The sequence below is a fragment of the Quercus robur genome, chromosome 10, assembly GCF_932294415.1.
Source record: "Quercus robur chromosome 10, dhQueRobu3.1, whole genome shotgun sequence".
Taxonomy (NCBI): domain Eukaryota; kingdom Viridiplantae; phylum Streptophyta; class Magnoliopsida; order Fagales; family Fagaceae; genus Quercus; species Quercus robur.
Window position 1 is genome coordinate 46,988,997 of NC_065543.1, and position 14,321 is coordinate 47,003,317.

General features: G+C 32.1%; 1 protein-coding gene across 2 annotated transcripts in view; it reads left to right on the plus strand.

The window, feature by feature from the left end:
• The window catches only part of LOC126703145 (uncharacterized), a 213,850-nt gene extending 201,179 nt beyond the window's left edge, over nt 1-12,671 (plus strand). The window contains exons 1-13 of one of the 2 annotated variants that reach the window (XM_050402069.1): nt 248-731; nt 1,228-1,375; nt 1,762-1,898; nt 2,400-2,601; nt 2,831-3,099; nt 3,617-3,731; nt 3,910-4,138; nt 4,364-4,512; nt 4,643-4,809; nt 9,613-9,867; nt 9,961-9,989; nt 10,446-10,651; nt 11,274-12,671. In XM_050402069.1, coding sequence (XP_050258026.1) covers nt 492-731; nt 1,228-1,375; nt 1,762-1,898; nt 2,400-2,601; nt 2,831-3,099; nt 3,617-3,731; nt 3,910-4,138; nt 4,364-4,512; nt 4,643-4,809; nt 9,613-9,867; nt 9,961-9,989; nt 10,446-10,651; nt 11,274-12,385 — 3,258 coding nt within the window. In that variant the 5' untranslated portion in view covers nt 248-491 and the 3' untranslated portion in view covers nt 12,386-12,671. Of the gene's footprint in view, nt 1-247; nt 732-1,227; nt 1,376-1,761; nt 1,899-2,399; nt 2,602-2,830; nt 3,100-3,616; nt 3,732-3,909; nt 4,139-4,363; nt 4,513-4,642; nt 4,810-9,612; nt 9,868-9,960; nt 9,990-10,445; nt 10,652-11,273 lie in introns of those variants that run through there. The other variant, XM_050402070.1, reaches the window with a different exon arrangement.
• Nucleotides 12,672-14,321: the final 1,650 nt, after the last annotated feature.

Below are 14,321 nucleotides of genomic sequence, written 5' to 3' on the forward strand. Positions count from 1 at the left end.
TTTTTTAATTGAATTTTTTTTTTTCCATATGCAACAACTACCATTCACTCTCTCCCTTCATTATCAGGATGTATAAAGAAAGAATTAAAAACTAAATACAAAATAAGTAGTATCAAGGTAAATTTACATGGTTACCATAGCAATTATGTATTTTTACACAACTTTGTATGGCCAAAAGTGGGTGAATTAGTTGGCTTAAATATGGTCATTTTTCTATTATATAAGCATTGATGCAAGTGCTCTTAGTCTCATATGCACTGTTCTGAAGTCATCTTCTTATGTCACTCTCTTACTCATCAACCACTAAACAACCCAAACTCATCTTCTTAAGTCATTCTCTTAACTCTACTAGTCATTGTATAATCTATTTTCTATCCAACTAATCTCATTTACAACACTGTTTCCATACAATATCCTGCTGTCACTGTTCAAATTTGTTTTCACGAGTCCCACAAATGTGTTTCTTTTGGTTATAAATTGTTGGCCTTTACATGTCTCAAACTTCAATTATGCTTTACTCCGAAATGGGCTTGCTCAAGCTTCCATTGGTGGTTTTACTTTGCTCGGTTTTTTCTCTTTTGAGTTTCGTAGCACTCTGTGATGCCTCAGAGCTCACTGTGAAGTTCTTGAAGACTCCCCATGCATTCTCAAATCTCAACTCAACCACGTTCGTCTTTGAAGTTCTTGTGGGCGGGAGTGGCGCTTGCACCAATTGTAATATCACTTGCAAGGTACGTTAATCTCTAGCAATAATTTGAGCTAGTTTTACTTGGCTTTTGTTTTGGGTACTCTGCTCTCTCTTTTTCTCCCTTATGAGTTTATATGTTTCATGGATCTTAAGTTAATGCAATGGAGTTGGTTTATCTAAAAAAGTAATTAGCTTCCGTTCTATAAGGATGTAATGAGCTTGAATTTTCTTTTAGAGTTTAGACTAATCAAGAAAACAATTTGGAATTCAGTTTATTCATATGTACATATTTTTGTATTTTTCTTTAGTTGATAAGATTATTATAATGAATGATTACTCATATTCATCCTGGTGCCAAGCTAAATTATTGGAATTTTTTTTTTTTGCTTTGTGTATGTGTTTTGCTTTCCAACTCAATGGTAAGTGGGAAGTGAAGAAGCTGCATCATGGTTTGATTTATTGGGAAAACTTTGGTTTTTCTCTTGATGTTCATTTGGCTTGTTCCACAAAATAATAGGTTAATAAACTTGTTGGTGCAGTTGGATGATGGCTTTGGCCGCATTAATGCTTCTCAATGTGAAAATGGGACGGTTTTGTGTGAAGGCTTGCAGGATGGAAATCATAAATTTGAGATTTGCCCCAACGGGACTCAAGGAGTTGGCTGCAGTAGCTATAACTGGACTGTTGGTTAAGAACCTTCCTTTTATTCTTTTTCTAATTGCTACTATATTTTTTTCAATTACCACTCAACTTCAAATAAGACCTTCTTGCTTGAACGTCTTCAACAGTTATGTCTATGAAGAAATGTTTCCCATCCCATGCGCTTATATTGTGTTCTTCTTTAGTACCCAATTTCTAATTTAACAAAACCCATCTACTCAATTTTAAATTTTGCATGAACTGCATGTATTTTACCTTTCTATTTTTATTCTGAAGACTTAAACACGCCCCCACATTGAAGGTTAGTTTGACACTTTAAGATGTAACAATCCAGTCTAGATTTTCTTGCATTCATGCTGACTTATATTTTGTCTGTACACTTAGCTGATTCATATTATACCTTAACTTTGCAGATACAGTCCCACCAACGGCAAATATCACCGCCTCAACTGATTTCACAAATGCTCTGAATGTTTCTATTAATATATCTTTCAGTGAGCCCTGTACTGGTGGACGAGGTTTTGTATGTTCATCTGTGAATGCTTGCAATGTGAGTAGGTAGCTAACAAACATGTTAAAAAGCCTTTAAATTGATTTTATGTTCTCTCTTTGATTCTTGCATTATTCTAGTGTTTCAGAATTGTGGTTTTTGGTTGATTTGTCTCAACCTAGCTATTATTGAAGTATGGCTTTGGTTGATTTGAGAAATATAAAATGGAGTTCTCTCTATTGTAATGGAGTCCACATACAACAAGCAATAATGGTGGATTATCTCCCTAGTCAAGGATTTATTATCAAATCTTTTAAATAAAAATATTTTATAATAACACTGCTTGAAACACTTATCAATGTATGATATAATCATCTTTTTAAAATTTTTGAATCACTGACAAATGTCTTGAAATTCCTCATATGGAACTGTCCACCATGTTAATTGTGTAGATGTGTAAATTGAATTCCATAATCTAGGTTCTCTGACTAGTTATGCTGTCTAGACTGAATAATAAACCGAATTTTAACATTTTCATCACTTTTGGAAAACTCTTTACAGTTTTTGGTCTACGGTGATGGCAACGTTATACCAACCTCGCTCAAAACTCTACAGCCAAACCTCCAATATTCTGTCCTTGTGAATTTATCATCCACTGCTCAGTATGGGCGAGTGATTTTGGTAATGGATAAGAATTTTTGTACTGACAGTGCAGGGAACAAATTTGAAAGAAACAAGAATTCTAATTTCACTCTGCATTTCGGTGAGTAGTTTTTATTTCAGGAAGAGTTTGACATGTCCTATCATATCTATTCTTGTTTTTATCTAATTGATGCCTTGAACTTACTTATTGGCAATTTTTATCATATTAAGATGAATAATCTGGACTGTTTATGTAGCTGACCTTGTCTAATTTGATTGATTGTTGTTGTTGTTGTTGCTGCTGCTGCTGTCAATGTGTTCTTTACATGCTCTGTTCATTAATTCTACAGATAGACGAAGTATGGTTGTCAACTTAACTACTCATGTTCCCGAAAGGCAACTTGACGTTAATGGTGAAACTAGACTGGTGCGAGCAACTAATAATTGTGTTAAACTAAGGATCTGTTTAACCTTTCCGGAGCCAGTTCTCAACTCATCTGCAGAAATTTTAAAATCTCTTGAACCGAAAATTTTTGATTCTCTCCCAAAGAGTCAGGGCAAGCTTCTTCCTCTGAATGTCAGTAAAAATGATCCTGGGCATCGCAGATTTGAATTTATGGTCAGATGGTTCTCACAAACTTATTTTATTTTTTCAGCAATGAGAATAGAAGTTCGTTCATAGGTTAGGAGCTTGTTTAGTTGTCCTATGAATTTGGAATGGCTCTTTCTTTTCCTCTTTTTTATTTTTATTTTTTTTAATAAATAATATGTAATGCACATCATCATCTTGAATGGGGTCACTTGGAAACAATGGAGCCATTAATTGTATTGGGAAAGTTAAATCATTTACAAAAATTTTACATGGTTGCACATCTTGAACTTTCCCCTAATATAAAATGCAAAAGGGTATAGATTATCACACAGTTTATTGTACATCATATATACACACTACAAGCTTCATGCTTGAAATGTCGACATCCTTAAAAAAAATGAATATTGCATGTGAAATAGTGGATTTTGTTGTGTACAGAATGTACATTGTTTGTGTGTGTGAGAACATTATAGCTATTTCTATCTCTAGGACCTATTTTTCTCATTCCTTTTCTTGCCTATTAATTTTCACTCTCTACTTTCAGGTTGTTGGATGTATATCTGGCATGGCTATAGTCACAATAGGAATTGATGAAAACTCTATAATAAGCAGACTTGGGACTCCAATTTCCAAAGTTGATCTTATTACTTTCCTATTTGGTATGGTTGACAATAGTTTACAAGCGTTACAAGGAGAAAATAAATCATCTGTTTGTGGAAAGCTTTAGGTGTATCAAAAAAAAAAAAAAAAGAAGATTATATGCAATTAGGAAAGCTTTATATTTAAATGTATATATGTTGGGTGTTTCCACCTGATAGATATAATTGTGACTTTCAGATTCTTTAAGGCCTGCTCCAATGTTGATTACACCACCTTCAGATTCTTTGATGCCTGATATAAGGTTAAGTACACCCCTTTCAGATTCTCTGGGGCCTGATGTAAATTTGACTACTTTGCTCCACATGAGGACAAGAGAACACAACATCTTTATGTGGATAAAATTCATGGAGCCTGTAATTGACTTCAACGGTTCTAAAATATCAATCAAAGGAGGGGAATTAGTGAGGCAAGTCATTTCTGGTTACCTTTGTGTCTATGTATACTAACCAGTACATGAACACATACATCACATACATAATGAACCCACACACAATTGAGAAACCATGACGATGACCATTTTACATACCATTTGGGTTCTTGATGAAAATGCTATTTCAATCGGTATGGCATATTTACTCTTGACATATTTTCATTTTTGTTCCTTTCCAATGATAGTCATTACCATTTTCAGTTGTGAACCAGAAAGTGAAAGAAAATATGCTGTAGTGATAAGAGCATTCCATGACCATGATTTTGTATCTGTCAATGTTCCCGAAAATGTAACTCACGATGTTGCTGGAAACAAAAATCAAGCTTCCGAAACTCTACTAGTAAGGCCATGTAAGGGTTCTCACTCTTATCTTTTGTTGTCAGCTCAATTGTAGTCCAACAACTAAGCCCTAGATGATACTTTTGAGCTCTTTAATTTTCTCATTTATTTACTGATGTAATGTCAAAAAAATATATACAGATTCTGTGCCCATAATATCTATTGTAATTTCTAAGTTTGCAACTGCTTCATTTGTGGCGACATCTATTGCTGCCGGGCTGCTTTCGGCTTCAACTGCAAGCCTCTCCTCTATTGGGACATTTTCTCCACCATTTTCTTCTGTTTCTGATCCCGCGAGTAATCTTTTTGTATGATTTCTAACTCATTTGAACTGTTATTTAATTAATTGATTATTTAGTTATACTATGATTATATGTAGCCTTTTGACAATCAAGAAAAATAATTAGAAATACCGTGGAACAAATTGACCCTCTTTCCTCCTCTTGTAAAAATAATTTTACTTGATATTTTATACATAAAATCAATCAATATATATTATACATAAAATCAATCTATATATATATATATATATATATATATATATACACACACACATAAGTAAAGTCCTTACGTGAAAAAACATGAGATTTTGCCAAGTGGCGCAATCTATGCAAAGAGAATTGAAATATTCAAATTAATGCCACGTTAGAGACAAGAACAAATTAAATATTGATTTTTTTTTTTTTTTTTCATTTAGTTCAATATTTCAAGACTTTTCTAATTAACAAATAAATATTCTTTGTATCTTCTGGTTTGAAACACCTTTTGCTCCTCACACATACACACAATACTCTTTGCATTTTAATTCACCATGTTCACCTCTTACAATTCTACCCCTTTATATATCTACCCATGGCCCTTTAGTGGCGGAACTAGGAATTTATCTTTGGAGGAGCTATATATATATATATATATATATTGTTTTTTTGTGTATAAAATCTAAAATAGTAATGTACAATACTTTATAACTCAATATGTGCTATAAACAACTAAATACATGTTAATTTTTTTTTTGAAGTGCTAAATACATGTTAATATAGTAGTATATACTATATATTTTATTCAAATTAATCAAGTACATTTATAAATTATAATGCCATTAAGTTTATATATATTGATTATTATAATAACAACAAATAATACATTATAAGGAAAATAAAAAAAGAAAGCAAATGAAAAGTAAAGTAAACATAGGAGCATTGGACAAGAGTGAGAGACCTATGAAAGCTTCAAGCTTGTTTTTCACTTTTTCTTGTCTAGTCTAGTTACACAAAACATTTACTTTTATATTGTAAACACAAAACTGCAACAGCAATGGGAAAAGGAAAGAACTGAAAAGAAAAAGAAGAGAGAGAGAGAGAGAGAGAGAGAGAGAGAGAGTCACATGTGAGAGCACTGTGAGCAAAATTTTTGCAATTGTGTGGGGACTTGGTGGTGCAGTGAATCAACAAAGCTGCTAACCTTTCAATTTTTCTATCGTTGTGGTACAAGTAAGCCCTAGATGTGTTGGGATGAAAATTATAATTTTTTTTCCCTCTTATTTGTTGAGGTAATTGTTAAAATACCTATATGTTCATTTTAAAGATGCTGAATGTTTAATTATTATAATTTTTTGATATATATATATATATATATAATTATGGATTGTATTCTATTTTACAATATTTTTACAAAATGTTGATGTGACCAATCTCTTATTAGTTTTCATCTAGACTCACCATTAATATCACTTTTTCATTTACCGATAATCACTCACCACATAAGTAGTGTGTAACATTTTTTGTAAAATAGTTTGTTTCTCTAGCATTATTCTTTTATTTAAATGAAAGTTATGTTTGTTTTTAGACTTTCTTATATATATATATATATATATATATTTATATGTATGTATATTATCGGGTATGGGGGCCAAAATGATAAGGTTCTTTTAAAAATTTTCAAATTATTTAGGAAAATTCAAAAAACAAATTCTTATTTTTTTTTGAAAAATTTTGGGGACGGTCATAATGATGGTTCGCCACTATGGCTCTTCATGCCATCTCATGTCAAATATACACAGACCAAAAACGATGTTATTTATCTTTAATCTTTTGACGACACCTACCTAATTCTAACATTGTTGTCTCATCTAATCTAACCCATATGAGTTGGCTACAACCAAGGAATGGGGGCTTGTATTTTATATTGAACTAGTTGTAGACCCACGCTATGTGTGGTAATATATAGTTACTTTGTAATATGGTATAACGTATGATTAATTTTCTAAAATTTACTAAAACTAATTTGATCTTCTTAAAAATTGAACTATTTCTAAAAATATTTTCTATCTCTCTATCTCTACAAATATATCATTCTATTATTTTGAGTTTTATTTTTGGAACAAAATTGGTGTATTTAATTGATATTATTATTTTTATAAGAGATATTATTCTTTTTTCAAGTGATCTATATTCTTCAAGATTTTGTTATAGTGATATGTTTTCCTTTTTTATTTCCCATTCTCTTAAGGAGATTGTCATGTTAATCAAATTTCATTACAAATTTACAATTGATATTACTCAAATAATTGATAATGCACATTCAAATATTAAAATTGTTCTCTTTGATTGTTAAATGTTATCCAATTGCATTATAAAGAATTAAAAATAGTATATAAGAGTATAGTATTATTCTATTATATAGCATGATTTGAATAATTTAGTGTTTATTGTTATATCTTTTATTTTTACATTTTTTTTCTTCTCATCTTATTTTATTTGACATTTAAATTCAGCCACATCCTTCATATCATTAAATTATTTATATTTTCTCATTTTTATTTATTTATTTTAATCTCACATTCTAGGAGAGAATGTGAGAGAAATATCAAAATTATATAAAATAAGATGAGTAGAAGAATACTAAAAAAAAAAGTATAATTGTAAACAACAAATTATCTAAATTATGCTACGTAATAGAATAACATTACATACATCATTATATAATATCATTGGATAACATTTAAGAATAAAATAAAATAAAATAAAAAAGATAACAAATTAAAATAAAACCAAATGCATCAACCCAAAGTAGAGTTCAACAAAAAAAAAAAAAATTCATCAACCTAAATTAGATGTGCGACAAAGAATTAAAAATTTACCGAGAGAGAGAGAGAGAGAGTATTCACCTTTTTGTGTGGGAAAATATGGATTGAATGAAAGAGAGAAAAGAAAATATTTATAGTAAATAAAATGAGGAGAAGAAGTGTCAAAATAAAAGGAAGATGAAGGGATAAAGGAATTGTAAGATTAAGATAGAGTCGTAGGGAGGAAAAAAAGGTGAAAGTAGGAAAAATGTTGGAGGAAGAGTAATTGTAAGGTCAGAAAATAATAAGGAGAAAAATAATTAAAGAGGAGAGAGAAAATGTTGGAAATAAGTGGATGATGTGGCCGCTGATGTAACTCAACAGGAGCGTAGTAACAATAAATGCTACGCTTTAGCTTTTAGATATATATAGATATAGATTTTCTTTTCATCTTATTTTATTCGACATTTAAATTCAGTCACATCCTCCACATTGTTAAATTATTTTTATTTTCTCTCACTTTTTTAGTTTTAATCACATATTCTAGGAGAGAATGTGAAAGAAATATCAAAATTATATAAAATAAGATGAGTAGAAGAATACTCAAAAGAAAATGTATAATTATAAATAAATTATCCAAGTTATGCTACGTAATAGAATAACATTACATCATTATATAATATCATTGGATAACATTTAAGAATTAAATTAAATAAAATAAAAAAGATAACAAATTAAAATAAAACCAAATGCATCAACCCAAAGTAGAGTTCAACAAAAGAAATTCATCAACCTAAATTAGATGTGCAACAAAGAATTAAAAATTTACCGAGAGAGAGAGAGAGAGAGAGAGAGAGAGTATTCTCCTTTTTGTGTGGGAAAATATGGATTGAATGGAAGAGAAAAAAGAAAATATTCATAGTAAATCAAATGGGGAGAAGAAGAGTCAAAATAAAAGGAAGATAAAGAAATAAGGAAATTGGAAGATTAAGGTATAGAGTAGAGGGGGGATAAAAATGTAAAAGTGGGAAAAATGTTGAAGGAAGAGTAATTGTAAGATCATAAAATGATACGGATAAAAATAATTAAAGAGGAGACAGAAAGTGTTGGAAATAAGTGGATGATGTGGCCTCTAATGTGGCTCAACAGGAGTGTAGTAATAATAAATGCTACACTTCAACTTTTATATATATATATATATATATAGATGATAACAACAATTACGATTTTGATGTGAAGGTTAAACATTGTGGATTTGTGGGTTTTGTGTATGATGTGATTAACTGTGAGTGTTTAGGATATATATTTTGTTTTAGAATTAAGGAGAAAGAGAAAGATACATTCTATATCAACTTTTATTCTATAATATTCCTCTAAAGTTGTTTTTTTTTCCTTTTCATTACTTCAATTGAATAATTATAATGGATATGTGTGTACAATTTATAATTGTTGCTTTTCATGAACTCATTTTTAATAAAGTTCTCTAAAACCATCTTACATAAAACATTACAACATTATCTGTGCATCGTACGAGTAACTTACTAGTTTAATATATAATTGAGGTGTATAAGTGTGCGTTTGGCATAAATTGAAAAGCTAGCTTATTTTATTATGCAGCTTATTTTTTGTACTATTCATGGGTCCCACTATACTATTTTAACTAACATTTACCTTTATTTATAGTATTTTCAGCAAAAGGTTTTCAGTTATAGCAAAATAAGTAGATCCTAAATGGACCCTAAAAATTTTCATTGTTTTTAGACTTTTGACCATGTTATTCTAATATTGGCAATTTGGATTAAAGATGAGAGAGAGAGAGAGAGAGAGAGAGGGGGGGGGGGGTTTGAAGTGATGAACAAATAACAATAGACCCTCAAGAAAGCATCATTCTTGTAGACTTTATCAAACCTTATATATGATTTTTGGCGGGTAGAATAGCGTAATATGCTGTCATTTACGTATCCAATAAAAATTAACTTATCAAACCTTATGAATTGCATCACTCTTGTGGAACTAAGTCGCATTTTTCCTTTTCTCTTTCACACAGAGAATGGCAGGCCATATTCAGGTTTTTGCATTATCTACATGGTTGGGAGTGACACTGCCGGTGGAGTATTATGAATTAGCAAGGGGTTTGCAATGGAGCATACCCTACTTCAATCTTCCATGGGAAACTAGGCACAATCACTCAAGTCCTCGTGCCAACTCACATTCCTTCAGGTCTAAAATTCAGGATTTAGAAACTTCCCCGCGTGCCAAACCCAAGCCATTGAACCTATATGGCTATCTAAACCTCTTTACGGTCTGAAACTTCTACTTTTTCTGTGATTTTCTTTTGTCTTCTTTAATCATACAATGAATAAAATTTGTGATAGAATGCATTGTACACTTGCAGAAGACTCCACCAGACCCTATTTTGGACAGGTAAGTTAAGAGGCTTCTAATTTCTATCTATTACATGCACTTGCATATGGATTTTAGAGGCATAGGAAAAAAAAAAAAGAGGAAATATTCAATTCAGATTTTTTTTTTGCTCAAAAAATATTCAATATAAATTAGAAAAACTATGAAAGCGATAAAGGAATATTTTGTCAATTTTAAAAGAACTGTTGAATGGAAATTAAATAATTCTGGGAATGGACCATTTGTTATGCTAGTTATTTAGATGTAGAATTTTGTGTAGGTTCTATGAAAAATTAAAACTATTCATGCTTTGAATTATTTCAAATTATTGATCAAACCAAAAGGACAAACTTGATACTTAATTCCTTATTATTCATTTTTGTTTAATTCGTGAATTCATCATTTGGATTTTGAAGTGCCACAAACAGACTCATTTATTATTCAGTGTAATATCTTACTAGATTTTGTCTCATGTAGGTGGGAGGATTTTAATAGAACCATGTTCTGGTTAGCCATTATTGGTGGTAGTTTAATACTGCTACATGCTTTACTCCTTGCCATCCTAAAATTAAGGAAGCAAAGGCAGAGGGGTGATGGAGTACTTGCATTCCCAAGATTTGAAATATTCCTTGTTAATCTTGCACTGCCTAGTATTTGTGAGGCCTCTGCTTCTGTAATTATAGGTAACTTGAAAGCTTGTTTCCTTCCCTCACATATGAATCCTTAAATATGCATTTATAATGCAAAATTTGAATTTCAAAAGATAATTATGCTGCTGGCTTTTGTTTTACTAATTGCAAACTCCATATTAGCTTCTTTGAACTCATTACTTATATTGAATTCATTAATAAAGGAATTGCCTATTTCTCATTATGATATGCCATAGAATGAGCTATGTTTTTTTATTTTCTTATTGTGTAATTTTTTCTACACTACTTTCCAAATATATGATGGAATTATGGCCATGTTCCTGTCTTGTTCAGATAAGTCTTATGGACTTAATAATTATGATATTGGATGGCACCAGAATTGGTCTGGAGTCCCATCTTCTCACATATTTAAGAATTGCAATGCAGCTGATGTTTCACACTTGTTTGGACATTAACTCAAATCATGTCTCCTTGCAGGACAACATTTATAGGCATAGTTATTTGATTGCATCATATCAGAGTTATGCAAATGTGTATATAGAACCAAATTCACATTTTTTGCACATTTACATGCTCTTTATCATTGGTTTAATGCTAGAACTTCAAGTACTACATAGCTACGTGGCTTAATCTTTTCTCACTTTTGTGAATTAAGGAGGAACGATATCAGGGATTGTAGTTGGCACTCTGATGCTGGTTGCTGTATCTTTTCTACTGCTGGACTTGCTCTGGTTCTTCTCTACCGGTATTACATTTGCAAAGCGAGTTCTATACATAGAAGATAGTCAAGTAGGACGGAGAAATCCCAAAATAGCCCAAGTAATTTTGGGTCCTGGTAATAAAGGCCAGTGGAAATTAAACGAGAAACAGAACTCTGATTTCCTAACAATGTTAGCGCCTCTATTCGAAGATTTAAGAGGCCCCATTCTCTCTATCACTGCCCCTGATGACGAAGCTGGAGAGGGTTCTAGCGGCACTAACTTGGCTCCACCGAGTTCAGCACAAAGTATGTCCCGTTCAACTAGGCCGAGTCGTATTCCCCCAACAAGATCAAGTACTGTAGCAACGCCCGCAGTCCCATTGACGTCTAGCACAAGTGCTCATACACATGGTGATTATCAGATCATTGCCCCTGATGACAAAACTGAGGAGGTAGAGGTTTCTGGGGGCAGTGTTCCTACACATGTAGAAGCATGTTCTATCCAAAATCTGTTTATGCAACTCAGAATATACTACACATTGATCGAGTCCGTGAGACAAATTTTGATGGGGGCTATGGGTGGTACCTATAAGGATATCTGGTCTTCTACGATTCCCCTTATAATCTTGTTATGCATCACTTCTTTGCAGCTCTTCTTCCTTATTCTCGAGAAGCCATTTATTGAGAGACGAGTTCAATTGGTTGAGATAATCTCAGTTGCCAGTGAAGTATGTTTATTTGCTCTCTTTTTGGTTCTCGTGGACAAGGAATTGTCATCCAAGCAAGATACTATAGTTGGAGTATCCATGCTTGTACTTTTCTTGATAGGATTTTTACCACAGATTGTGAATGAATTGGATGCTTTGCGCAGGCAGACAAAGGACCTAGACATAGCTGAAAAGCGTTTTCAAAACGGTTTGAGGACAGCTTCATTTGGAATTCTTCTGTTTTTCATCCCACAGGATTCTTTGAAAAATTATTTTGGGGATAATAAGCCTAATAACACTGGTGGCCAAGGGGGTGAAAAGTCAACCAATGACACTAGTGACCAAAAAAATCATGGTTGAACCAATTGATAAAGGCTGTTACGAACTATTTGGGGATTGCCTGAGATAATTTGAAGATGGCAGCTAGCAATGTGGCCCATTAGAATTGTTATTTGATTTACTAGGTGTTATCTTAGTTGCTTAATTAGTTGTTATTCGATAAGCTTGCATGTAAGGCTTTTGTAAAAGCCTATGAACATAATATTGGATTATCAGAATGTTTGTGAGAAAAATCAAACTTATATATGCTTGTTAGGAGGTCCTGGTAACCCCTTAACCATAAAATTTCTTTGACATTTACTTTTCATGTTTCTCTCTTTTCCTCACCATATCCAGATCCCCACATGGGAAAAAAAAAAGGTGCAGCTTATGCCCAAGGTGGTCATAACAGAAGAGAGAGGAGAGAGAATGTTTCAATAATCTATATATCTATATATATATCTAAGCTAAAGAGTAGCAATTATTGTTGCTACATTCCTGTTGAGCCACCTCATCTGCCACATCATTAGTCTTTTTCATATTTATTTTTTAAATTTAATTTTTTTTACAATATTAACTATATAAATATATTGACTTTACAAATTCATTTTAGGCGGTTTTAAATTTAAATATTATTTTGCCCTTTTATCTTCCTTATTTTGGCTCTTTTTTTTTTTTCATCATCTTATTATAAATTTGCCACTCGATCTCTTCATTCTATGCATATTTTTCCTATACAAAAAAGGCTCTCTCTCTCTCTCAAATTTTTTTTTTCACTTTTTGTTGGATTTTTTTTTTCCTTGCATTTCAACCTTAGATTGATGAATGTTTGTGTTTTTTAGAATTCTACTTTTGATTGCTTATAACTGAAAAATGAAATCAATGAAGAATAAAAAATATTTTTAAAAAATTTTCTATAAAAAATGTATTCACAAAGGCCTTGCTTAATCATTGATGTTAGAAAAGATATAACTTGATAGCTGCCTATAGGAGGATCTCCAACTAGAGGTTCGTACCCTTACTGTCTTGTTTTGACTAATTCATATGTGTTTTTTAATGCAAATACAACACTAAATACTTTTAATGAATGGTGTTTGTTGTTGTTGGTTTTTAGACCCCTTAAAACCAATTGATTTAACCTAGGTAATTAGCCAAGTTGTTACTTAGTCCAATTTAACAAGTCTAGGTTATCACAATAACAAAGATCAAATCAAGCAAAGCAGCAAAAAATAAATAACACAAGATATGATCACCCAAGAAACCAAACCGGTAAAAACCTGAGGAGGATTTGACCTACCTATCCTTAAGGTAAACTTGAATCCACTATCTTGAAAGAATCGAAGTTCATACAATAAAACTTACAAGCCCCCACGCTCGACTTCTTATTGCTACCAACTAGTAGAACTTTCTGACACGACCACATGCAAGCTCCAAATCCATAGAGGATTCACCACCAGATACAAGCACACCCACTTGTGTTTTCTTTAAGCTTCAATGGCAGCAACTGAGTTGATCATCAAGGTGTAGATAAATTTTCTCCTTGAAAACCCTAAGTTTGTGTAAAGGAAAACTCCTCTAGATCTCACAAGAGATTTACACAAACCGCAAATATGAGCAACACTAAAACGTGGCTAGGGTTTGCCTTTTATACTTAGGACAAATAAGAAACCCTAAAAACGTTTTAAAACAACTAGGGCTGAGTTGGAAAATTCTGCAGAAAATTATTCTGCCCGAGCTTCGATCGATCGAGCCTGTCTTTCGATCGATCGAGCCAGGCCGAAAGGCACAACAAATAAGAAACCCTAAAAACGTTTTAAAACAACTAGGGCTGAGTTGGAAAATTCTGCAGAAAATTATTATGCCCAAGCTTCGATCGATCGAGCCTGTCTTTCGATCGATCGAGCCAGGCCGAAAGGCACAATGCTTTCCTACTTTAACTCGATTCCAACTTTACTTAAATGCATAACTTTGAGCTAGA